Consider the following 27,079-nt stretch of genomic DNA (forward strand, 5'->3'; position numbering starts at 1 on the left):
CATTCATATTTTTAGGGGCTAAACTTAAATCTCTTTATCTGGATCCTGCTTACCACAGAGAGACCCTGCAGGAAGGAAAGAAGGACTTGGTGGAAGGAATTGCCCTGGGCACATACAGAGTAAAAACATTAGTGCGTATGTGATTGGGGGAGGGCTTGACCAGTACTGAGGCCAGGCTGAGTGAGCTGTGCTAGAGAAAGAATCTGAACTTGGTGTGGCCACTTGCTGCTTCTGTGAAACCTGGGTAAGTGAGTTAATACTCTGAGCCTCAGTTTTATCATCTTTAAAATGGGGAAGGCTTCTGAGGACTAGTGTGAGATGTCACATGAGATGGAACATGCGAAACCCCTTGCACAGGGTCTGGATTTTGGGAGGCACTGGATCCATGTCAATTTCTGTCTCACCTTCCCTCTCTGAGCAGAGACTGCTTTATAGCCAACCTGTAAGAGCCAGGTATGGCAGGACTTGGATGCATCAGAGGAAAGATCAGAGCTGCCCCAGAAGCAGGTGGAGGGAAATGAGGGAATCATGGGTCAAGTTTATTTTGACTACCACAGTTAGGTTATGAAACCTGTACTTAAGAAATAATTACTGACAACTCTCATGTGTTTTTCTGCCTTTGTTTTGGGCAACTGACAAGCAGTCACTGCTGTCCTATAAAGAAGTTTTGTTTGGTCCTCTCTTGGACTGAAGTCAGGAAGAGAGAGAGTCCCTGGCCTCCTGGAGGACAGCCAGCTCAGTGAGAGAATCCAGGGAAGGGGCAATAAGCAGGTTCCCTCTCCTAAGCCTCTGCTGAAGCTCATCCCTGCTCCAGCCTGAGAGGGCTTTGTTTTAGAAGGTGCAGCCTTTCCTTTACAGCGTGGTCAACCACCTACACATAAGTATATGGAGACAGAGCTGTATGTACTTATCATGTGTTATCAGGGAGATTTTTAGCTTGAGTGTCCGCATATTCCTCACTGATCAGTTCCCCTGGTCCCTGAAGGTCTCATGTATCCTTAGGGTGTATAGGTAAATGACTTCTGTGTCCCAGCCTCATGGTCCTGATGTGGGAAGGTGATGATTATTTCCCTGAGTTGCACTCCCCATCTAGAAGGGGAGAGAAGTCACACTTGAACAGAGACAGAGTGGCAGCAGGTGGCACTAGTCCTGCAGGGTATCATGTGCCTCAGTGACATTGTCTAATTGCAGGGATAATGAGTCATTAGCCTTCCCACCTTCCCCAGGCGACTGCAAATGCAGGCAGCCCAGGGAGCTGGGGAGTGGCCACCTGCTCCGCCTCTCCCATCCTCCCAGCCAGCCTCCCAGCTCAGGCATGGGATTCTCTGAGAGTGGAGGTTTTCCTCAAATATTGTGGCAAGGAGGGGATACTGTCCAGTCCCCCTGATCACCCTGTGGCCCCTAAGTTTCTTGAAATCTAGGCAAGGTGCCAGGCCTATCTAGGGAAGGAGAAATCTGTCACCCTCAACTTCCCAAACAAAGCAAATGACCCATTAGGCCAGATGTTCTCTGTCTAGTTCCATGTACTCTTTGGCTAGTGATTGTTGAAAATGGTTGCCCTTTCCCATTCTCACAGCAGTGTTCCTCCAAATCAGCAAATGTGATGAAAAATGTCACGTGTGAAGTGCATAGGCAAAATTGATGATGATGATGATGATGATGATGATGATGGACAGAGAATCCCTCTCTCAGGCGGTTTACAAATGGGTTTTGTGGGCTCCAAAGATATCCTGAAATTATGTAGAATCTGCATATAGATTGTGTTCTAGAATGCTTAGGGGATCCCCCCCCCCATAGGAAATCCCTGACTTTCAGCTTCTGGTACCTGACCCCAGAAAGATTAAGAACTCTTGCTCTAACACCCAAATTGAGCAGACACCCAGGCATTCCCACTGACTGAAACTCAGAGATGCAAATATAACCACACGTCTTTCTCTATAATATAAAGTGAATACCACAGTCAGAACTGCCCACAGAGCCATCAGCAATAATGTCCAGATGTTTTGAACTTGCTCTCCAGGGAAGGCCTTTCACAGACAGAACAGGGGAATATCAAGCAACCTTCCCCATGGGAAGTTCACCTAAAGGCCCATGCTTATCTCCTCGCCTCAGGGAGAGCCCAGGGCACCAAGCGGGGGAACTCTAGGGCATTCCTCCTTTCTGCCCTCTTTCTACCACCATGACTCTGGTTCCCAGTGTGGAGGCTATGCTGGAGATGCCCACAGAACTAAAGCACCAAGTTGGCTGAGTCCATTCACCTGCTAACTGAGCTGTTTGGGTCCTCAGCCCTCAGCCCCAAAGGCTTCAGGCTGGCAGTCCCAGTGAGTCTTGGTACTACCCACAGGCACTCTGGATGCATTACGACGTGATAACCCTGACATCATTTGGCTCCTTTCATATAAGAAAAATGTGTAATTGTTAATAAAAATCAACCCAAGTTGGAGTGGAAAGGTTTGGGCAAATGAGTCAAAATAGAGAAATAACTTAACAAGCATGATACTTTTAACTGCCCATCCTGATTTTCTGTAGCCCTTAGAGTTTGGGCCAGATGAGCCCAGAGTAACTTCTCCACTGTCATTCATTCCATCCCACTGAGAAGAAGATTCAGAAAACTAATGGCAGCTCTATGTAGGCAGGAGAATAACCAAATTTAATTTCAGCACCTTGCTATGAACACCTCCCATCCTCCACTGAAAGGTCTGATGCCATCTTCCCATGGAAAGGCTAGGAAACACAGGCCCAAACTAGCCTCTTGAGTGCCCCTCAAGTCCATTAAGGTACAGAGTTTAACAAATACTATCTGGGGCTAATGGAATTCTCTAAGGTCCTGTCCCAACCCCCTTACATGCTGATTTAACCATTCCAAGGAGCACACTTTAGAGTGAGACACTGAGGAGACAGATAAAGGGAAGTGGAAAGATGCTGAATTTTCTCATACATTACTGGTGGGATGGCTGGATGGTGTGACTTCTAGGGAGGGAATTTGGGACTATGAATGTGCAGATAATCTCTGACCCAGCAATCCCTCTTCTGGAATCTTCCCTATAGATATAAATGCACGATTACTTAGTTGTAACAGCAAAGACTGGAAACCATCCATGATAATCAACAGGGGTCAGGTTATGTAAATTTGGCACATCTACACAGTAGAATATTGTGTAACTCTGAAAAAGAATGAAATGTTCTCTAGGAATGAACAGTGGAAAGTACTCCAAAAGGAAGACGCAGGACAGTATGACTGCATGGCACCTTTCAGTTACAAAAAGGATGGGTGAGCACATTATAATCTTTTATTTTATTAGGATAAGAAAGCCCTAGAAAGGTACAGAAGAAACAAAAAAGTGACGTGAGTGGAAACAAGTGGGACAAGGAAAGGAATAAGGCTTTAGAAGTACACCTTCTATATAATTTTGATTTTTGAACCAGGTAAATATATCACCAATTCAAACCAATAATTGCAGTAGTTGAGTAAGTGACCATCAAGGGTTCTGATCATGAGAAGATGCCAGAAACTCCAACCCAAAAGTGAATCAAATTCACAAACTTCAGAAAGGCTGGATCTGTCCCTGACACTGCTATTTCAACAGCTCCTTCACCAAATATGGTCTTCCAGAATGGCTTAGCTCCCCACCTCAGGGGCACCTGTTTTGGGCAACAGCAGGTAACCTGAGCTGGGCAGGGATCAAAGAAACAATTCCATGGGCTGGGACTAATCTAGGTGTCTCAGGAGCTCACAAAAATAAACTGAAGTTAAGGCTTCCAGGAAATGCAACAGTGGTTGGGAAGAGGTCCACAATTGGTCCAGGGGGCCTCCGAAATAACGCTGGCTCTGGGATGGTCCCCTCATTCTACCTTGCCTCTCATCTACATATATATTTATATTTACAGCTGTGCTCTACAGCCATGGGCCTGGACAGGCCTAGTTGCAGTCTGGCATGGAAACAGTAGGATCCGATGGACAGTCTGCAAAGGACTAACCCAGTTGTGTTAAGGTGCAGAATCATAGCACCTATAGTTGATACAGTCTGACATGAATCTGGGTCTAGAATACTCAGCCAGGAGGCATTGGGGACAGGGGAAGAGTAGGTATGGCAAGCATATCCTACTCCCCCAACCTCTGGCTCAGTTTCACCTTTACTCCCAGCTACCATCTGTGCAATGGGAGAGTAAAAGTTGCCATGGATAACATGAGGGAGGGAAGTTCAGGTACAGCAGTCAGTCAGAGGTGGTTCAGTTTGGTCCTAGTACTTTGGGGACGCTACTCAGATAAAATTTTCAAAAGCTCAATGCCAAAGGGCCTCTGGATAGTGGGACCAAGACTCCAGTAGAAGCAGTCTTCTGGCGAGAAGGAAAGAAAGGAAGGGTGGGCTCTTCAAAGAAGGAACTTAAGTGAGTGGATTTTTCCAGCTGTCAGAGAATGAGGTTGGAGCTTCAGTTGCAGCAAATGAGGTAGGGAAGAGCAAAGAGGCATCTTCAGGTATCACTGACCTCTCTTCCCTACTTCTTCATTTTCTTGGCAGTAATAATGTTTGAACCCAGGGCCATCCATATGCTAGACAAGTGCTCTACCATTGAGTTACATTTCCAGTTCTTTGTGTGTGTGAGTGTGATCAAACCAAGGACCTCCTGCATGCCAGGTAAGGTGCTCTGCCACTGAGCTACATCCCCCAGTCCCTAATCCCAGCCCTTTTTATTTTTTATTTTAAGACAGGGTCTTGTTAAATTGCCCAGGCTGTTCTCAGATTTGTGGGTTTTTTTTTTTTTTTTTTTTTGGGGGGGGGTACCAGGAATTGAACCCAGGGGCACTTAAACACTGAGTCATGTCCCCAGCCCTTTTTTATGTTTTATTTAGAGATAGGGTCTCACTAAGTTGCTTAGGACCTTGCTAAATTGCTGAGGTTAGCTTTGAACTCATGATACTCCTACCTTGGCCTCCTAAGCTGCTGGGATTACAGGTGTGCACCACCGTGCCCAGCGATATCCTCAAATTTGTGATCCTCCTGTCTCTACCTCTGAGATTATAGGCATGCACCACTCTGCCAGGCTCTTCCTTTCTTCTTCTCTATATAGCTATTTCTACCCAGAGATTGGTAATGGCTACTTTTACTCAAAACAAACATTTCACAGTAACTAAAGTACATTTCCTATTTTTAGAGTTTATTCAGAGCTCACAGTTTCAGAGGTCTCAGTCCACAGATGGTCAACTCCATTGCTCTGGGCCAGAGGTGAGGAAGAACATCATGGCAGAAGGGCATGGCAGAGAAAAGTAGCTCAGGACATCATACCAAGAAGCAGAGCAACTAAATTACATTTTCTTTCACCTTGCTTTGGTGACACTGGCTGTTTGCTTCAACTTTGGGAAGCATTCAGCCTTGCTCAACACCCCCAAATAAAAAAGCAATACTCTCATCCAGACTCTGGAGGAAAAAAAAAATTGCCTGGTTTTCTGAAACCAAGCTGAGGGAAATGGAATTCATGCCACATGTATCCATTTTCCTTGCCCGATTGGGTATGCAGGACAGGGTCTGCATGCACCAGGTTCACAGTGGCTTCCCAAGTAACCAGGCCAGGGCCAGCCTTTCACACAGTGGACAGATGTGATCACACTCACTCAGTTTGATAAGGTACCCACCATCTCCAAGAGAGTCTCTGAACACCATTAGTTCTGTTAAATTACTGCAGGCTGAGTCTGCATGAGGGCTAACTCCTCAACTCCCGGCTGCACTCCTGGATAGGCCTCAGAGGGACTCATCCCTGGGTAGGACAGACTTTGTACTAAGACAAATGTGTTTCCCTGTCCTTACTAGCTGATTGACTTTGGACAACTCACTAAATCTCTCTGAGTTTCAGCTGCAATTAGGTAAAATAACAGGTTCCACCTGTTGGTACTGGATGGCAAAAAGCAGTAAGTAGCACTGCAAAGGTGCAAAAGATTTCTTGGTCACTGAAAGTGATCAGTGAGCCACAGTGCCTTCATCCCTGAGTCTATGCTCATCCCCTATCTCCCCACCAGCACCTACCACACCTATGGATGGTCTGCTCATGCTCTTCTCTCAGGCCACTTTGCCCATCTGCACAACTGGAACACTTTCTGTGGACACCTTGTGGAGGACACGGCTCCCACAAATAATCCTTCTTTCCTATATCTTCAATTTTTCCTTATTAGGTACTTCTCATTTAAATATAAACAGTCTATAATTTCTCCAGTTTAAAAAAATACCACCACCACCTTCCTTGGACCTGTATTCTCATCTGAGTAATGCCTCATTTAGCTGCTCCCCTTTATGTAAGAATCATCAAGAAAATCACCTGTTCTTGCTATCCCTCTCTCTTTGTCCTTCCATCCCTTCTTCTTCCTCCTCCTCCTCCTCCTCCTCCTGCTCCTCCTTCTTCTCTCTCTTTATGTGGTGCTGGGGATTGATCCAGGGCCTTGTGCATGTTAGGCAAGAGCGCTACCTCTGAGCTACATCCCCAGCCCAGCTCCTCCATCTCCTATTTTTTTTTTTTAATAATCATTTCATTATGGAAAATTCCAAACATATACAAAAGAAAAGAGGACAGTATAATGAACCCCCAAGTACCTAGGACCCAACGTAAATGGTTATCAAGTCATGACCAATCTTGTTCAGCTGAACTACCTGCTACCAATTTTTTCTTACCCTTGTATTATTTTTCAAGCTCATTTTGAACATCTAAACTCTTAAAAATATGTACACATACCTTTATTGCACCTACAAACTTAATAACAATTCCCTAATATGACCAAATTTCCTCAGTTCTTGGAGTTCAAGTTGCCCTGATTGTCCAGGTGTTCCAGACTCCAGAAACCTGGATTCCTAGATGGAATCTTGGGGAAGCTTCAAGGAGGTTTTGTGAGAAGGTTGTAAGGTCACTTTTAAGAACAAAGTAGATGCCAGGTGCTTTGGTGCACACCTGTCCCACTGACTTAGGAGGCTGAGGTAGGAGGATCAAAAGTTCTAGACCAGCCTCAGCAAATTAGTGAGGCCCAAATAAACTTAGTGAGACCTTGTCTCAAAATAAAAAATAAAGGGCTGGGGTTGTAGCTCAGTGGTAGAGGACTTGCCTAGCATGTGTGAGGCACTGAGTATGATTCTCAGCACTGCATAGAGATAAATAAAATAAAGGTCCATCAACAACTAAAAAAAAAAGAATAAATGAATAAATAAAAGGGCTGGGGATGTAGCTTATTGGTTTCGTGCCCTGGGGTTCAATGCCTAGTACCAAAAAAAAAAAAAAAAAAAGTAGAAAGTTATTGAGCACTCCTACATACCCAGCTCCATGCTGTATACTTCATCTGTGTCCCTCCCCTTCCCCCATCCCTTCTTTTTTTGTGGAACTGGGGATTAAACCCAAAGACTAACGCATGATAGCCAAGTGCTAGTCTACTACTGAGCTATGTCCCCAACCCTGTATGGCTCTTCTGATCCTCATATCTACTTTATGGGTATAGCCTTACAGATAGGTAACTGGCTATGGTTACACACTCAGAGACACAGTAAGGATGTGAACTCAGGCCAGTCTGACTCCAAAGGCCCAGCTATAGACCCCCACCACATGAACTCAGCCATGCCTCAGCATGGGATGAGGAGAACCAGTTTCTCCACAGGGACTTCTTTCCTACTTGATCATTTCTGGAAGGAAAGCAAAAGTCAGATGGCCTGGGGATGAGCTGTTCATTCCATGCAGGTGTGAAGAAGGAAACCCTTTAACTGAAAAGAAACGGGCTGAAAACTGCCTTGGAGTCTGAATCTCAGAATATGCTGAAACATTTCTGGCTACAATATCCCAGGTGGAATGCAAGTATCCCTTAGCACCTGCTTCTCTCCCAGCTCATTAGCATCTCCTTGCCTTCCCTGAAGGAGCTCACTGCAGGGCAGACCTTCCAGGCTAATGAAGCTGCTTAGCAACAGGAAGGTGGTTAATAAAGCCCATGTTAGGGCTGGGGTTGTGGCTCAGTGGTAGAGTGCTCGCCTAGCATGTGTGAGGCCCTGGGTTCCATCCTCAGCACCACATAAAAATAAAATAAAGGTATTGTGTCCACCTACAACTAAAAAGTTAAAAAAAAAAATTAAAGCCCATGTTATTCCCAGCTCCACAGACACCACCCCCATCTGCCATTACAGCTCATCCTTGGACTGACCCATCGGTGGGAAGCAGGAGGCAGGGCTGGCCCATCTGGCCTGGGTGCTCCTCCCAATGACAGAGCCTGAGAACTTGCTCTGCCAGACCAGGAGCCTCTATCTACGCACCAAAGGCTAAGATATGACCTCAGAGCTCAATCAGAATAAAGTAACTGGAGATACTGTGGAGGCAGATCTGAGCCAGAAGGGAGAGCAGGCCCAGAGACTTCTCCGAGGCTCATGGATTCATGCTTAAATTACTTGAATTGCTTCGGATCTCTTGTTGGCAAGGGAATAACTGTGCCTATTTAAGCACATGCATTACTATTTCAGATGCAGGGTTCAAAGGCAAACCTTAGGATTATTTGCTATTTAACTCTGACTTTCAGTACTCTTCCCATAGGTACAAGTCAAATGCACCTTCTCCAAGGGAGGGGAGGGCAGGAGACACCAGCCTATAGGAGTAGGAGAGGGGTTCATGAAGCCACAGGGAAGACATGAAGCATTAATTTGATTCAAATAGTAAGTCTTTTTTTTGTGTGGCAGTGGGGATCAAATCCAGGGTCTTGTGCATGCTAAGCGAATGCTCTACCACTAAGTTCCATCCTCAGGCCACAACAGTAAGTCTTCACTTTAAAATTTTAAAATTTAGGGATGGGGTTGTGGCTCAGTGGTAGAGCACTTGCCTAGCATATGTGAGGCACTGGGTTTGATTCTCAGCACCACATAAAAAAATAAATAAAGGTATAGTGCCCATCTATAACTAATGAAAATGTTTTTAAAAAATTCAAAGATCAGAATGGGGGTAAATACAGCTTAGGGGTAGAGCTGGTGCTTAGCATGCACTGGGTTCATCATATTATAGAGTCAAGTACAAACCTGACACCTGACATACATAACATCTTCAGATAAAAGGAGGAGCCAGTTGCGGTGGCACACACCTGTCCATGCCTCCCAGTTGCTCGGGAGGCTGAGGCAGGAGGATTGTGAGTTCAAAGTCAGTCTCTGCAATTTATCAACTCAGTCAAAAGGGCTGGGGATGTGGCTCAGTGGCACCCCTGGGTTTAATCCCCAGTACCAAAAAAAAAAAAAAAAAAAAAAAGTAAAAAAGTAAAAGGTGGGTATCAAAGATCCCTTTCCCACAATGATAGTTTTGAGTCCATTTTCCAAGCCTGCCTTCTGCCGCTCAAGGAGCAGTTCCACAGGTACTCATTCTCCGACCTGGAAGTTTGGAGGCTGCCAAGCTCAGCAACACTGCAGCCTTGCTGTAGGGAGGACATCATGAGGAGACCCCTCCCATAGCAGCTAGATATGCCAGGAAGGTTTCTATTTGCAGGGCCTGACTGGTTTCTGGACAGACAGGTTTACGAACACCACAGCCTCTCCTCTCACAGTTCTTTATTTTTTCTGTATAGTCTTGATTTTCTTTTCTGAACCAGGAATTGAACCCAGGGGCACTTAACCACTGAACAACATCCCATCTTTTTCATTTTGTATTTTGAGAAAGGGCCTCACTAAGTTGCTGAGGCTGGTCTTGAATTTGTGATCCTCCTGCCTCAGTCTCGGGAATCACTGGGATTATAGGCGTGCACCACCGTGCCCAGTTTTCCTGTATAGTCCTCACCACTATCTATTGTTATATGTATTTCTGCATTTATTTCCTGCCTCCCTCAATAGAATTTAAGTCCTTGGGCAGAAACTTTGTCCATCTTGTCACTGTCATTTCCCTGCAATGGAAAACAGTACTTGGAATTCTCAGTGAGTATTTATTGCTGGATTCATAGGAAGAGCAACTCTGTCTTACTGAGCTGCTGTCAAAAAGCATTCCTTTTAAGTGCATGCTCAGCATGTGCTAGGCTCTGAGTTTGATCCCCCAACACTGAAATGAATGAAAAATTTAAAAAGGGAAGGTCAAATTCTTGGAAATGTGCTGGGTGTAGTGATGCATGCCTCTAGTTCCAGCAACTTGGGAGACTAAGGCAGGAGTTTCATAACTTTGAAGCCAGCCTGTTTCAAAATAAAAAATAAGCCGGGCGAGGTGGCACACACCTGTAATCCCAGTGACTCAGGAGGCTGAGGCAAAAGGATCTCGAGTTCAAACCCAGCCTCAGTAACTCTCTAATAAAGTATTAAAAAAAGGGCTGGGGATGTGGCTCAGTGGTTAAGTGCCCTTGGGTTCCATCTCTGGTACCAAAAATAAATAAATTAATTAATTAATTAAAATAAAAAAGAAAAAGGGCATGGAGCTCAGTAGTTTGTCTAGGATGTGCAAGGCCCTGGGTCTAATCCCTAGTATCTGAAAAAAAAAAAAATCAATCAGTCAATCAATTATGGAAATCCAAGTAAGCTGTGTGTAGAAATAAGTTTTCATCTATAAAGGCAAAAGACTTCATGCTATGAAGGACTACTACAGACTTCCTTTTCTATGGTGGGAAAGCTTTGGCTTTTCCTCCTAACCAAGTCAAGGCTCATGTTCTTTTGCGTTCAATCAAGTGCATGGAGATTTAGGATGATGGAGCAACCCAGGTGGGATTAATTAGACACATGGCACAAAAAGCATTCAGAAAATACCAACCCTCCTCCAAATTAAACATGGCACAAAAAGCATTCAGAAAATACCAACCCTCCTCCAAATTAAAGAAAGGATAAAACAGAGCTGTAGTTCCCAAACCTGAATTACCCAGGGCAGTGGTTCTCAAAATTATGACCCCTGGACTAGCAACATCAGCCTCATCTGTGAGCTTGTTAGAAATCCAGATTCTCAGGCCCACTCCAGACCTGCTAGAATCAGAAACTCCAGGGTTGGAACTCAGAAGATTCTTTTTTTTCTTTTGTACTGGACCTTGAACTCAGGGATACTTTACCACTGAGCTACATCTCCAGTCCTTTTGATTTTGAAACAGGGTCTCACTAAGTTGCTGAGGCTGGCCTCAAATTTGCCTTACCCTCCTGAGTAGATGGGATTACAGGTGTGTGTCACCATGCCTGCAGGGAATGTGCTTTAACAAGCTCTTTAGATGACACTGACACTAAAATTTGAGAATTGTTGTCAAAGGGAACTAAAAATATACAGATTCTTGGGTCTGAAGATCTTGTTTCAGTAAGTTTGGGTAAGGGCCCAGGAAGATTTCAAAAGCTCCATATTGATTTGGATATGCAGCCAGATTTGCAAACCACTAAACCTAAGAATTCATCTTTTCCTGGCACCAGAACAGTGCCCTCAGTTCTAAACCTACTTACTTCCCATTATCCCTAAGTCACTCACTCACCACACAGAGCAATGATGTGGCTGCTATCCTCGTGCACAAACTTCCTGGTGACAGCCTCCTCCATGATTTGCTTCACCTGTGGACAAATTGACACCATTATTATCTTTACTTATTCATTTATTCCTGATCATAGGACTTGAGGGGGCTGGGGATGGATTTAGTGGTAGAGTGTGTGCTTTGCAGGTGCAAGGGCCTGTGTCCAATTCCTAGCACCAAAATAATGTGGAAACAAAAAAGTCTTCTGAGCAGGTAAATAGCTTGGCTCTGCCCTTTTGTTCTAGGTTTTTATACACTGCTGAAATGACAGGAATGGGAGGGGTGGGGAAACAAACTTTTTGTAGCACAGCTTGTTCCAAGTCTTTTGGCAAGGAAATCAGGAAGAGATGTCAAAATGTGCCAACCAATCATCTTGGAGGTTCTAATCCAGGTGGAAGTGGCCTGCCTTGGAGAACAGAGATAGGAGGCTATTTGCTCATCTGCACTCAGCCAGAGAAGGGCTTCTAGGTAGACACACTGTCCTTTAGGAACAGACTGTCTCCATTCAGGCTGCAAACAATCTGCCCCTTCTTTTCTCCCCCTTCTCCAAGGTTAGGACTAAGTCCATCTATGCCACAGGAACACTGGTTGCAAGCTTTCAATCTTTTATATCCAGAGAGAAATCCAATAACCCTGATATTTTTGGATTCCTCCCTGGATGTAATAGCTTCCTAAAACCTTATAAGGTGAGCAATCACTTTTTTGGGGGGAGTGGGTACTGGGGATTGAATTCAGGGGCATTTGACCACTGAGCCACATCCCCAGCCCAATTTTGTATTTTATTTAGAGACAGGGTCTTACTGAGTTGCTTAGCACCTTGCTGTTGCTGAGGGCGGCTTTGAACTCAAGATCCTCCTGCCTTAAGCCTCCTGAGCAACTGGGATTACAGGTGTGCATCACCGTGCTCGGCAGTCACATTTTTTTTTTTTTTTAAGAAAATGCTCAAGGGTTTGGGGATGTACTCAAAGGTCTAGCACGCACAAGGCTCTGAGTTTAATCCCTTCCACCACAAACAACAACAAAAGGTTTTTTAAAAAGAAACGATTGTTTACTGTTTATTTTTATCATTCAGTAAATATAATAATTTTACAGCTTGGTGAATTTTCAAACTGAACATGTGACCAACACCCAAAAGCACTCCTGCTTGGTCATGTTCCCCTCTGGCTGACACACCCACCTAAGGGCATCCGGTATTCTGATTCCTAACATCATAGATTAGTTCTTCACATTTTTATGCCTTTTATAAATAAGATAACTTAGCATGTTGCGTTTCATGACTAGTTTCACTTGCTTGCCTGTGTGACTGTGAGATTCTTCACATGATGTGTAATTGTAGATTGTTCATTCCCATTGTGTAGACACACCACAATCTACTGACATTTGGATAGTTTCCAGCTTGGGGATGTTATGAATAGTATTTCTATGAACATTCTGGACATGTCTTTGGTGAACATATGTGCCGACTTTTTAAAATTTCTCGGCAAGGAATTTATGATGCATATATTCTGTTTTACTAGACATTGCCAAAATGCTCTCCAAGGTGGCTATGCTAATTTACACTCACATCAGTAGTGAATGAGGTTCCAGTTACTCTCAATTCTTAAATTAAGAACTGTAGATGTCCTGCGGGAATCTGCCAGGAGACACATATTAACACAAGAGATTCAAGAAGTGGATTTCCTCAGGCCCAGTGTAAAATCTTACAGATAAAGCAAGCAAGCCCTGGGCAGGGTAGGTCCTTGTCACTGTTTAGACAGGCATGCAGTATCCTGATGCTGCCCTGGCTCCCAAGTCTCTCCTTTAGCACTGTTATTCTCTGGAGAGTGGCAGTGTGTCCAAAGTTTGGCAAAGTGGAAGGAAGGAAGAACCTGGAGCTTCCTCCCTGCTGGAACTGCTCATGGTTAGTGGTTAGGTAAACATTGATCAGATCGATGCCTGCACTCTAAACTGTTAAAAGCTTCCTAGATTACTTCCCAAGGGGTGTTTGCATTAAACAGAGCATAATGTCACAGCAAAAGATCTTTAGACTCCTAAAGCAGGCTGGTGGAGCATATTTTGGGGTTAGGACCCATAGATACTTCTAGAACTATACCAGGGGTCACCATGAAAATTCAGCATTTGCCTACAATTATCCCTCTTGTCTCTTCTTGTACAAGAGGAAAGGATACATTTTTCTGCAATCCAAGTGCCAAAAGGGGAAGGAAAATACATGAAGTTCAGAGCAGGTCAACCTTTGACAGGAAGATACATAGTTGTAGTATATTCTGCACATTTCTCACTTTTTAAAGGAATTATTCTTGGAATAATATAGTCTTTTAAGTACTGGAAAAAATCATCATTTCCTCAAAATCTTTCTCACTATCCTTAACCAACCACCAAATTTGGATTACACTAATAATCCAAGCAACATCTTTCTGTAGTATGGGGATAGCTACTTATCTGTTTATGTTTATACTCTTTCTGAAAGTCCATCTCTAGACTACTTTCTTTCTGAGGATAATTACTGAGATTTCTTTTTTTCTCCGGAAGGACAGGGGTTGAGGTTTAAATGCTGATTTGATGTACCCTGGCTTAAGAAACCCTCTCTTCTCTCATATATGGAAGTCAGAGGAAAAAAAAAGTGGGGTGTGTGTTGTGGGAGAATCTCATGAAAACAGAAGGGAGACCAGCAGAGTAGAGGATAGGGAACAAGGGGAAGAAGGAGGGGAAGGACAGAGGAGGTACTGGGGAACAAAATTCACCTATTTTATTATATTGTGTGCATGTATAAATTTGTAACAATGACTATCACTGTTATGTATAATTATAATGCATGGATAAACAAATTTAAAAAAAAAAAAAAGAAAGAAGAAACCCTTCTTTGATCACTTCATGGCAAAAGTATGGTGAAGCTTGACACACAAGCTGGGAAAGTGATGGCTTCAATTACATCTCTGACAAGGACAGGGAAGGAAAAAATGTTGGGTCATAGTAGCCAGTCCATAGTTAATGCAGAACCATCTAGAGTTTTCCAGGATTTTATGGGAACCTAGAATCTTCCCCAATCCTGAAACTCTAAGGAGTAAAGGAACCAACATAGCGAAGTTTTATATATGAGATAGGTAGCATTATTCCTATTTTAAAAATACAAAGAACTCAAGAATCAGAGAGGTTAAGTAACTTGTTCAAGGTCACACAGGACTAGGTATGAAATATTTCAAACTTCATAATTTCCCACCAGACCTACGTCGTCAAGATCTATTTACCATCACTGAGTGTCTACAGTGTGCCAGGCATTGGATACAGCATAGTGGACAAAACAGATGGGTTCCCTGCTCTCATGGAGTTCACACATCTGGCAGATATTGCCACAGAGGAAGGTGCAGGAAGGAGGCCTAATTCGTTTCAATTCATTTCATCTACTCTGCGGGCTCGAGCTCTTTTCTCATACGCTTGGTGAGTCATTCATATGGGCACCCCCTCACCCAACCAAACTAAAATGGGCTTTTGAGCAGGGTCAAGGTAAAGGGGACTAGCAGAGAAGCCTCTTTTCTTTCTGACATGAGGGCTTTCCTCAAAAGGGGGAAAGGATCTGAGTTTTAAAAAAAAACATTCTCAAAACAAAAAACAAACCCTGGTTTCTGGGTAAGAAGGTGGGCGTGGAGGCAGAAACTGTGGGGTGTGCGGTAAACCCTCCGACAGCCACGACTCAGTTGCCAGAGGGACAGGGGACGGGGGCGTAGATTACCACCGAGCTAAGCACCGCAGTTCCACCCGGCTCGGCGCCGCAGGAGGCCCACGGGGCCCCGCCCCCTCCCCAGGCTGCTCAGGCATTGAATGGGCAGCTCCCCCGTCCCCCGACTTCGGTCTCTCGGCGCTGCTGCCGTCACGGGCAGGAGCTGCGGGACCTCGAAGCAAACAAGCCCTGGAGCGCCAGGGGCCCCTGAGGCCGAGGGGCGCTGCCCCATCCGTGAGAGGGGCGGGAGCCGCAGCCCGCCCGGGACCCCGCCCCCGCCTGGCCCCAGCCCTTCCGCGGGTGCCCGCGCGGGGCTGCCGAGGACCCTTCAGCCCTCTGGGCCGCGCGGGCGGGGCACGAGCCCCGGGGTCCTGGCCCCGACTTTACCTCCTTTTTCACGTTCCACAGCAGTTTCTCTTTGACTGCATCTTCCGCGCTGCCCATGGTGAGGCGGGTGGCAGGGAGGCGGCGCCGAGCAGCCCCCAAGACCCCAGCGCGCCCTCGCCGCCTCCGCGCCTCTCGACTCAGCGCCCCACGCGCAAGGCGGAGCCCCCGCCCGCCGCGCTCCCCGCCCGCTGCCGCCGCCGCAGCCACTGCCCGTTGCTCGGCTCCGCAGCCATCTTCTGAGCCCTGCACCGACGTCAACCAGCAGGCCCGGCCCCTTCCCACTGCCGGAGGGGGGTGCGCGCAGCAACGGGGGAGTCGGGGCGGGGGGAGTCTGCGCGCGCACCTGGGGGCGGCTGGTCCGGGCGCGCGCCTCGGGGGCCGCTGTCATGGCAACACGCCCGCTCCTGCCCCGAGGGCGCGAACCCGCATTGTGAGCGCCTGGCTAGCCCTGAACCCCGCCACTTAGAGGAAAGCCGCATGTGCCACGGCTGGCCTCAGCCCAGCGAGGTGATCCCTGACTTCTACCCGCTCGCTCTCCAGACGGGAGGGCAGTCAGCGGGGAGGCCAGGGCCCAGGCGTTGGGTCCCCTGCGGCTCAAATCTGCCTAGGGGGAAGCTAGCCAATGATTGTCGCCTGGCCCCATTGCTTCTTGGAATACCCCCGTTAGCCGTCGCTCTCAACTGCAAAACTTGTGGGATTAGAGGTGGGAATGCAGTCTCCAGTTATGGAGAATCGAAGCCCGAGGGTAGAAATGTCATTGCCAGTTCCGCCACTCTCGGGGTTGCCACGTTCTGTCTGGTCCTTTTTGCAGCTGTGGAGAGATGGGGCGAGGGTTGGAGTAACAGGGACCGGTGAGAATTTAAGAGTCGGTGAGGGTGAAAAAAGCGCCTTTCACGCGATTGATTCGGCTTAGAACTTAGAGTATTGAGGGAAAGAAAAGGTTGCTCAGTTATAACACCTGAGGCAAATTGAAGCGAAGCAAGCCCAAGTCTAGATGAGAGGAGGGGCTTGGACCTCTAGGCATGAATGGATTCTTCCATTCAACATCTTCTTACGTGATGCAACTTTGTAGTGCAAAAAAATGAAAACACAGGGAGCAAAATAATCCTCCTGAACCGAGAGCCCGAGTCTCGAGAATCTACGTTCGGCGTTTTAAATCCCCCAACTGCAGATTGCAGCGTGGGAAAAGTTCCCACAGCAGCTTCTCTGAGATGCGGACTCCGAAACTCTAAAGGCAGGTGGGAAAGACCTCGCGAGAGGGGACGGGAACCCCGCCCCTGCAGAGTGAACCGGAAGTGCTCGACCTGGGCCGGAAGTATTGCTGACTTGGCCCACGTGAAGTTCGGCATGGCGGCTCACCGCTGCGGCCCGCTAAAACAGCAGAATAAAGCTCATAAAGGCGGACGGCATCGGGGTCGAGGATCCGTTCAACGGGATGGAAAGGGTGAGAAGATAGTGCAGGAAGGGCTGATTAATCGATATAGTTGCTTTTTCCTGTGCCTCGACTGAGCTAGTCTCGGGTCTGGAACCCGCGTGAAAGACTCTGAGGTGGGCAGAGAGGGGCCTCTTAGTTGAATAACTTATGGTGTCGATCCCAGTAGCCCCTTTTCATCTGCTTTCCAGGTCGTATAGAACTAAAAATCCTGTGCAAGAAGGTGAGAAAAGAGCTCAGCAGAGTAGACCAGAGACATCGCGCCAACCAGCTCCGAAAACAGAAGAAGGAGGCGGTGAGAGGAGTAGGGGTTGAGGAATGGTGCGGATTCTCTACCGTTTTAGACGCATGCTTCTTCGCACTAGAAAATGTGACCCAGGAAAGAACTGAAGTCGGAGAGTAACCTTAGAGCGCATGTCCAGCCAGCAAATATAGATTCTCACTGGAGCATTCCCTGCTTTAGTCTGCGCTCCTGACACCCTTCCCCCCATACATGTAGTGGTTAACAAGGATGCTGGTTAGGGAAGGGAGCACCTGCACTGTTGGAAATGCAGTACTGAAACATGGTATAGAGATGTTTTCTGAATTTCTGTTTTTCAGGTTCTGGCAGAGAAGAGACAGCTGGGCAGCAAGGATGGGCCTCCTCATCAGGTGCTGGTGGTGGCTTTGCACAACAGAATTTCCCTGCCTGAGGCCTTTCGTCTTCTTCAGGATAGGGACATGGGAACAGTGCACTTAAATGAATGGGGAAGCACCTATAGCTTTATGCTGCTGTGTCCCCGTTTGAAACATCGGTGGTTTTTCACATCTGCAAAGCGAGGTTAGCACATACAATTTTTTTCTATTCTTACCTTTGGGTAGCAGTAATGTTCTTGAAGTTAATATGCTTATGCTACTACTACTACTCTTACCGTGTCTTCTATTTTTAGGGGATCTGCACAGTGTATTAGACATGGCTAAAGTGGCTGATACCATCTTGTTTCTCCTTGATCCACTCGAAGGCTGGGACAGCACTGGGGATTACTGCCTTTCCTGCCTCTTTGCTCAGGGTCTTCCCACCTATAGTAAGTGAACCGGGAGTATTAGAGGCCTGGGAAGGAAGCGAATTAGCATTTATTACAATTTTCCAACACTCTGCTTGGCACTTGATTCAGGAATATAACAGATAGACTATATTCAGCTGGTAGTGGAATGCACATGTACAAATTAATGTTGGTCATTTACAGATTACCAGTTAGGATTTTTAAAAAATTTCTGGGCTATCCTGTTGAGAGGAAGATTATGAAATTTGGTTTCATTGACATTTCCTTAGGGTAACTAAATGATCTCAATAGAACTGTTAGGTTGTTTGTGAGCTACAGAGGATTTTCATAGAGAGGAGTAAGTTGTAAAGTCCCTTCTCTTTTGCTTATAGCACTAGCTGTCCAGGGAGTTTCTGGTCTCCCACTGAAGAAACAAATAGATGCCAGAAAGAAGCTAAGCAAAGCAGTGGAGAAGCGCTTTCCTGATGACAGACTCCTCCTGTTAGACACTCAACAGGAAGCAGCAATGCTGCTTAGGCAGTTGGCTAACCAAAAGCGAAGGCATCTTGCTTTTCGAGATCGGCGAGCCTATCTGTTTACCCATGCTGCTGATTTTGTGCCTAGTGAAGAGAATAACTTGATGGGCACCTTGAAAATCTCAGGCTATGTTCGCGGGCAGACTCTGAATGTAAATAGTTTGCTGCATATTGTTGGACATGGTGATTTCCAAATGAAACAGATAGATGCCCCCATGGACCCTTTTCCTTTAAACCCTAAAGTTACAAAATCCCAAAAGGACTCAGGCATGGCAATGGAGGTAAGATTGATGTTTTTTTGTTGTTGTTGTGTGTGTGTGTGTGTGTGTGTGTGTGTGTGTGTGTGTGTGTGTGTTTAAGATGGGGTCTTGCTGTTATCTAGGCTGGTCTTGAACTTCTGGCTCAAGCCATCTTTACACATCAACATCCCAGATAGCTGGGACTATAGGTGGGCACCACTGCACCTGGCTCCAGAAGTGATTTTTTTTTTTTTTTTTTAAAAGAAGCATGCATTGTAGATTCATATGTAAGTTGGGACAGGGTAGAAATTTAAATTGAGAGAAAGTAGGCTGCACACTTAGGCCAAGGAGGAGACTGTTAGTTTGAAGGCAGAAACAGTCAACTACATATATGTTGATAAATATTTATGCAGCATTTTCTAGGCACCTTGCACTACAGTTGGCTTTGAGATTATACAAGATATGGTCAAAGAACTTAGTTAAATTGGGAAGAAATGTCAAACATCTATGAATAAAAAGATTGGATATAGTTAAGATACAAACCCGCTGTATAAGTTGAAAAGGTAGGCTAGCAAGCTTCACAGAACAGATCATATTTGAGCTAGGTGTTGAGAAGAATTGTGATTTTGAGTTGAACAGAGGTGAAAGAATGTTAGAAGATAGAGATAATATGAACCTAGGCACAGTGATGAAGCACCGGGTTTCTTTGAATTATGAAGACAGCAACCTGTTGGAAGTGAGGGATGTGGTTGGGATTGATACCAGATTATGAAAGGCCTTAAGACTCAAGCAGAGGTACAGAGTTAAATGACCATTTGAAAAATTGTGACACATTTTGACTTTGTTTCATTCATCTACATGAGAACTGATATTTCTGGATTTTTTTGTTCATTGTTTGCTGTAGTAGAAGATTTTGCTTTTTTGACCATCACCTGCTTTTGGTTTTCAGATTTGTGCTTCAGATGTTGTATCTCACATGGAAGAAGATCTTAAGGTCCTAATGAAGGCAGACCCTGATAGACAAGAGTCTTTGCAAACAGAAGTTATACCAGATCCAATGGAAGGGGAGCAAACCTGGCCCACTGAGGAGGAGCTGAGTGAGGCAAAAAGTTGGTAGTGGCAAACTTGTTATTCACCTGACCTGGAATTGTGAATTTTGTCTAGCTGCTCACAGGGTAGCTGTTCATACCCTATAGAGTAGAGTTGGATGCAGATATAGTTGAAATTCTGTCACCTCTTCAAATGCTATATAATTGAACTCAGCAAACATTGAATACAGCTTTGCTCTATTTCTCAGAATTAATTTGTTGTTTTATAATAAACACAAACAACTTAAGTTTTATTGCAGGGTTTATTTAGCTCTGGAAGTATTGCTAATTGTGAGAAAGCCTAATTAAATTTTAAATACTCTCTTCTACTCATAGTGTCCGCTAGTTTCCCATGTTGGCAGCTGTATCATCCCGTGTAGGTGAGATTGTCCAGAGTGATGGGGGAAGAAGGATATAACTTGTTTGGGTTTTTAAAGATTATTTGAAGGAAGGTTCCAAGGTGGTAAAGAAGGTCCCCAAAGGAACATCCAGCTACCAAGCTGAATGGATTTTGGATGAAGGTGGTGAAAGTAGTGATGAAGGAGATGAATATGAACACGATTTTATGGAAGAGGACTCTCAGGTAAGGAAATTAGCCTTCGGCCCACTTTTGTATACAACTCCAAATAGGCAGAGTACAATCCTGACCTTGAGAGGGGTGTTGTAGTAGTTTCTGGGAATGAGACTTGTTTTACATCTTTCTTTTATTAGCATTTATGTTGGTTGGGAATAAGTTCTAGTAAAATTTTTATTTATAGCGTAATAGCCTTTGGGGAAAAGACAGGGGTGTTTCTTTTGAAATAATTATAATCCCTTTTGTGTTGTTTGTTTGTGGTTTTTTTGGGCGGGGGCGTACCAGAGATTGAACTCAGGGACATTTGACCACTGAACCACATCCCCAGTCCTATTTTGGATTTTATTTAGAGACAGGATATCACTGAGTTGCTTAGTGCTTTGCTTTTGCTGATGCTGTCTTTGAACTCGCAATCCTCCTGCCTCAGTCTCCAGAGCTGCTGGGATTAACAGGCATGTGCCACCACGCCCAGCTGTAACCTTTAATTAATTAATTAAAAAATGTTTTTGGACCTTTATTTAATTCATTTATTTATATGTGGTGCTAAACATCAAACCCAGTGCCTCACACATGCCAGGCAAGAACTCTACTACTAAGCCACAACCCAGCCCCTATCCTTTATTTTATAGGATGAGAAAAGTGAAGAGGAGGAGGAGGAGGAGGAGGAGGAGGAGGAATGTGAAACTATGACTGTAGGGGAGTCTGTACGTGATGACCTGTATGATGAGAAAGTGGATGAAGAGGCTGAGGAAAAAATGTTGGAGAAATATAAACAAGAACGGCTGGAAGAGATGTTTCCGGATGAAATGGACACCCCCCGTGATGTGGCAGCTAGAATTCGGTTAGTCACCAAGTCTGAATTCAACAATACGTTTTTATTTAAAGCATGTATATCTCAGAACTATGTCACTTAGATGCAAAAGAAGAAAAAGACATTGTCCCCTGTTTGTGAAGGGCCAGCATTCTATGTGGGTAGGAAACACTCATGGGAAATAGTCATAAAGTCAAGTTTTAGACTGGTATAGACCAATGTTACAGGACTTTAATAAAGGGGAAATAACAAGGTTAATTAGCACATACTTCTACAAGAACTAATGGTTCAAGTACAAAATGTTTGGAGATTTTAAGGGAACCTTGGGAAGGCAGCAAAAGTAAAAGCATGAAGACATAGGCAATAGTGCCTGCTCTGGAAGTGAGTCTCATTAAAGCCAAAGAGTTTATGTTGGCTATTAGAATGCTAAGGCTATTAACCAGGCACCTTGTTTGTTAAGGAGCCACTGTAAATACTTCATCCTTAAAAGCCTGGATTTAGTTCTGAAATACTTGTTAAAAACTGTTTTAAAAGTGTGGTCTTGGCTTAGTTATTTTGAGAGATAGTGATTAGAATTCTTTTAAGACAGAGCCTTATCCATTTTCAAAATCATGTCTTACATAGTACCATGTAAGTATGTTAATTTCTTTAAATTTTCCTGTATTTTAGATTTCAGAAGTACAGAGGCCTTAAGAGCTTCCGAACATCTCCTTGGGATCCTAAGGAAAATCTCCCTCGAGATTATGCTCGGATCTTTCAGTTTCAGAACTTTACTAATACTAGGAAAAGCATCTTTAAAGAGATTGAGGAAAAAGAGGCCGAAGGAGCTGAGGTATCTGTCCTTTGTGCACTCCATAACTTGCCTTTTTGCAGGGAGTGAGATGGTGGTACTAGGAATTGAACCCAGGGGTGCTTTATCACTGAGCTACATCCCTAGCACCGCCCCCCCCCCTTTTTTTTTTTTTTTGAGACTGGGTCTTGCTAAGGTTCTTAAGACCTTGCCTAGCCTCAGAACTGTGATCCTCCTGCCTCAGCTTCCCTAACTACTGGGATTATAGGTGTGAGCTGCTCTGCCTGACTGTAATTTGCTTTTGGTTGCCACCACGTTGCCTGCTTTATTTTTCTTAGCTGAATTAAGGAAGCTACTGAGTCATTGGTAAGAGTGATACTGGGAACAAAGAAGTATCACAGATGTTAACCAAAAAAGTTGAACGTGGGCCAGGTGTGGTGACACACTCCTGTAATCCCAGCAGCTCCAGAGGCCGAAGCAAGAGGATCGTGAATTCAAAGCCAGCCTCAGCAATTTTGAGGCCCCAAGCAACTCAGTGAGGCCCTGTCTCTAAATAATAAAAAGGGCTGGGAATGTGGCTCAGTGCCCCTGGGTTCAATCCCTGGTTTGAAAAAAAAAACAAAAAACAAAAAACGTTGAATCTGGGTAGGAGAGGCATCTGTGAAAAGCAGAAGGTGAGTAGGTTTTAGGGTAGTCTGAGAGACTTTTTGGACACATTTAGAGAGAAATGTTTCTTGTCATATTGTATTTTGGTGCTGGAATTGAACTTGGGACCTGGCACATCCTAAGCAAAAGCTCTACCACTGAACCACATTCCAGTCCTGGAGAAATGTTTCTAAGGGTAACCCTGTGGTTGTTTTCTGCTTTCTTTTGGCAGGTTGGTTGGTATGTAACACTTCATGTCTCTGAAGTCCCTTTCTCAGTAGTTGAATACTTCAGGAAAGGAGCACCTTTGATTGCATTTTCTTTGCTGCCTCATGAACAGAAGGTAAATTAGTGTCTTGTGGGAAATAGGGAGTTAAGAAACTTTCTAACTCATTCATGACATTGTTCATTGGGATATGAGGATTTTGCCTTTGACTTAGGACTCAGAACAACAGAGAAGTCAATGATGGTTTTATCCAAAATGTCTGAACCTGTCTGAAGCAACTCAGTGATGTAATCTTTGTGTGGTTCTGAGACTTCTCTAAGTATGTTTTTAGGTCAGATTTTGAACAGGGTTGGCAACCTTAAAATTTAAGTCTTATGTCAGTGTGCAGATCTCTCTTCTCTAGGTAGCCAGTAGTTGTCACTTTGGGGGTTATGTAACAGCTCTGACCTTTGGTTAGTGTGAAGATTGAGGAAGAAAAGTCTAATGAGTGGTTTTGAAGGGGTCTGTGAGAAAAATGACTTGAATACCACTGGTTTTTGTGGCATATGTTGAGCTTTTTAATGTTAGATGTGGGAAGATAAGCTAGCATAGAAGGATGCATGAAAACTCTGGTCCAGCCTATGTTCAGTGCCAGCTGTTAGTGGATATAAGGGATACACCTGTGTCCCATCATCCATACTTTGCCATTAATTAGCATTGTTAGTTCTTATTGTGTGGCTGATGTTTATTTGGTTTGCTGCCTTTTGGGTTAGGCTGTTGTATTCCTAGACTATGAAGCTTTTTTTTCTTACTTGCTTCTCAGATGTCAGTTTTGAATATGGTGGTGAGCCGGAATCCTGGCAACACTGAACCTGTGAAAGCCAAAGAAGAATTGATCTTCCACTGTGGATTCAGGCGCTTCCGAGCCTCACCTTTATTTTCTCAGCACACTGCAGGTTAGCAGTGGGAAAATTTGGGGGTTCTAGTCCATCTTACTGACTTTTAGGATACTGTAACTTGATGACTGTTGGAGAGGTGCAGAATACCGTGCTTCAAACCCAGATATCAGTGTTAGAGGTGTTTTTCAGTACTCTGGCTTAGGAGCCAATGATGTTTTTATTCAAAATGTCTGAACCTGTCTGAATCATCTCACTGATGGAACCTCCTCTTGCTGCTGAGGCTTCTCTGCCATGAGTATTTCAGAGTAGGTTTTGAATCAGTTGCTGGCTTTTATAAAGTGTGTGTTGAGGCATGGAAACCTTGGTATCTGATATGCTAGCATCAGTGTGGGTGAAGGGATGGAGGCTGAGTGTGGCCTACAATTGGGTAAAGCAGAGAGGTGTGGATTTTGAGATGCTGAGACCAAACGACAGAGTTTGGAGCATGGTGACCGGGGATCCTTTTGTGCAAAGAATCATTGTATTCCTACACTATAGGAGCAGCAAGGTGTATTGCCCACTAACCTGGGGGCTTGTGAACATAACCTTAGCTCACTCAGATGTCAGCAGTGGTAGGAGGAAGAAATAAATGCAGCACTAATGTGCTCTGGATTTTTTTTTTTTTTTTTAGCCAACTGTGTTATCTAAAATAATTTATCTTTCCCTTAAAGTATTTTATTTTCCTTTAACTTTAGTATTAAAATCAGATGTTAACAAATCATAGCCTTAGGGACAAATATGCCCCACTGCTTGTTTTTGTAAATAGACTTCTATTGGAACATGGTCTTGCTTTTAAAAAATCTCCAAATGTATGATTTCTGGCTGCTTTTGTGTTAAAATGGCAGTTAGTAGTTGGAACAGAAACTATGGCCACAAAACCCTAAAGTATGTGGGTATGTACATATGTATGTATGTATGTATTTGGTACTGGGGATTGAATTCATTGGCACCCAACCACTGTGCCACATCCCCAGCTCTATTTTGTATTTTACTTAAAGACAGGGTCTCACTGAGTTGCTTAGCACCTCACTTTTGCTGAGACTGGCTTTGAACTCTCGAGCCTCCTGCCTCAGCTTCCCAAGCTGCTGGGATTACTGGTGTGTGCCACCGTGCCCAGCCTAAAGTATTTATACTGTCCTGTCGTTTGTTTAAAAAAAAAAAAAAAAAAAAAAAAAAAAGTTTGCCTGTCCCTGTGAAAGACTGAGCTGAAGGATCTAGGAGAGTCTCATTAAAGCATTGATTCTCAAATGAGTTAGGGGTGATGAGCAGTAGAATCACCTGGAGAACTTTTTTTTTTTTTAAAGCTGTACTAGGGCTTGAACCCAGGGGCACCCTTACCACTGAGCTATATTCTCAGCCCTTCTAATTATTTTATTTTGAGACAGGGTCTCACTAAATTGCCCACAGTGGCCTTGAACTTGTGCTCCTCCTGCCTCAGCTTCCCTTGTAGCTGTGATTACAGGTGTGTGCCGCCATGCCAAGCTCTTATTCTGTCTTCAGTTGAAAAATAATTGATAGGACTGGGTTATATATTTCAATAGTGTTGACAAGAAAAATTGAGAATTAGTGGGGTAAAGAAACACAAACTGCTTTTGGTTTAAGAGTTGTAGTTGAACTGGGAATGAAGGTTAAGTTGTAGAGCACTTACCTAATGTATGTGAAGCCCTGAGTTGAATCCCTAGCAATTCCCCCATCCCCTGCTGCCCCCTGCTAAAAAAAAGTTGCATTTGATGCAGCTTTTCACAGGCCTCTCTATTACCTCAAAATGTTTTGGTTTTTCTTTTTTATCCTTTTATGGCAGCGGATAAACACAAACTTCAGAGATTCCTGACTGCTGATGCAGCTTTGGTGGTGACAGTATATGCACCAATTACTTTCCCTCCTGCATCTGTACTGCTTTTCAAGCAGAAAAGCAATGGTAAGTTGAGTTCACAGAGGTGAACAGGTCTACAGGTCCTGTTAATAGGATTGTCACTGTTTTCACTTCTATGTTTTGATTTGGAAGCCAAATGTTATGGAGAAGGTAATGATATGCTAGTCTTCTCTCACAGTGGGTCGGGGCCACTGTGGAATGACAAACTGGATTTTATCTTGCTGTAGACCTTAACCAATCACTAGAGGCTACTTAGAGTTCTGTGTTTAAGATAAGTTCTGGAGACAGGCTTAGCAGGAATAGCATTTAGTGGTCTTTTCTGTGGATCCAGGGTAGCATAGTTCATTGCTACTTTAATTTCTGCAAGAAAATATTGCATAGTTCTTTTATGTGGACAGAACAATAAAGGAAGGCATTGGCCTGAGGATTCCTAAATAGTTTTCCTTTTCCCCTTTAGGAATGCACAGCCTTGTTGCCACAGGCCATCTGTTGTCAGTGGATCCAGACAGAATGGTCATCAAGAGAGTTGTTCTGAGTGGTCATCCTTTCAAAATTTTTACTAAGATGGCAGTAGTACGGTATATGTTCTTTAATAGAGGTAGGTACAAAGGAAGAAGATGGGATCTGATTACCTTTGTGGTGTGAAGATTGGGTGTGAATTATGAGTAAATGTTTCATTTGGGTCTTCTGTGTGTTCCATTCTAAGAGGATGTGCTATGGTTTAAACCAGTAGAACTAAGAACAAAGTGGGGTCGCAGAGGACACATCAAGGAACCTTTAGGTAAGAGAATGTGGAATTTGGGGTTTTATGTAGATTTTCTCTGTGCTATTTATATAACTATTGTGTTAGAAGTTTACTGCTTAAAATTTTTTTTAATTTGACCCATTTGCTGTGTTTGGTTCTAGGTACCCATGGCCATATGAAATGCAGTTTTGATGGGAAGCTAAAATCTCAGGACACAGTACTAATGAATCTTTATAAACGAGTTTTCCCTAAATGGACTTATGATCCATATGTACCAGAACCAGTACCTTGGGCGAAAAGTGAGATTTCTTCAACAGTGCCTGAATTGGACATGGAGTAATGGATTCATTGGGATTCTGTCTTATTGCCACTAATTAGCACAGTAGGGATGGGGGGGGCCTACGGGTTGTAATTGAGCAGTTTATAGTTTATACTTTAGCCCATCAGTCTGCTGTCCTATTTACAAAAGGCCTTGGCCTTATTATGTGTCTCAGTTAAATATGGAAGTTTTTCCACTTACTACATCCAAAAAAACTACTGAATCTTACTGAAATATCTAGTCTCCATTAGGACTTTGAACTTTATGATAACATGTTTTGGTGCTGGGGATCCAACTTTGGTCTTTGCACATAC

At 44.3% G+C, this 27,079-nt stretch overlaps 2 protein-coding genes across 11 annotated transcripts in view; one reads left to right on the forward strand and one right to left on the reverse strand.

Moving 5' to 3' along the window:
- Positions 1-15,763, reverse strand: part of SGSM2 (small G protein signaling modulator 2) — a 35,341-nt gene extending 19,578 nt beyond the window's left edge. For all 10 annotated transcript variants that reach the window (XR_013762386.1, XM_079130788.1, XM_079130786.1 and 7 more), the window contains exons 1-2: positions 15,549-15,763; positions 11,411-11,486 (exon numbers count right to left, since the gene is read on the reverse strand). Coding sequence is in view for 9 of the 10 variants with exons in the window: in XM_079130788.1 (XP_078986914.1) it covers positions 11,411-11,486; positions 15,549-15,605 (133 nt within the window). In the remaining variant the exon portion in view is untranslated. The remainder of the gene's footprint in view (positions 1-11,410; positions 11,487-15,548) is intronic.
- Positions 15,764-16,751: 988 nt separating this feature from the next.
- Positions 16,752-26,846, forward strand: TSR1 (TSR1 ribosome maturation factor). The gene is made up of 15 exons (XM_079130807.1): positions 16,752-16,992; positions 17,172-17,275; positions 17,581-17,800; positions 17,910-18,044; positions 18,395-18,819; positions 19,727-19,886; positions 20,303-20,448; positions 21,069-21,280; positions 21,920-22,082; positions 22,918-23,028; positions 23,714-23,846; positions 25,630-25,746; positions 26,159-26,299; positions 26,408-26,482; positions 26,608-26,846. Exons 1-15 carry the CDS (start codon positions 16,896-16,898, stop codon positions 26,784-26,786), a joined length of 2,418 nt encoding a protein of 805 aa, XP_078986933.1. The 5' UTR covers positions 16,752-16,895; the 3' UTR covers positions 26,787-26,846.
- The last annotated feature ends 233 nt before the right edge of the window (positions 26,847-27,079 follow it).

Source organism: Sciurus vulgaris, assembly GCF_902686455.1.
Source record: "Sciurus vulgaris genome assembly, chromosome: 3".
NCBI classification, from domain to species: Eukaryota; Metazoa; Chordata; class Mammalia; order Rodentia; family Sciuridae; genus Sciurus; species Sciurus vulgaris.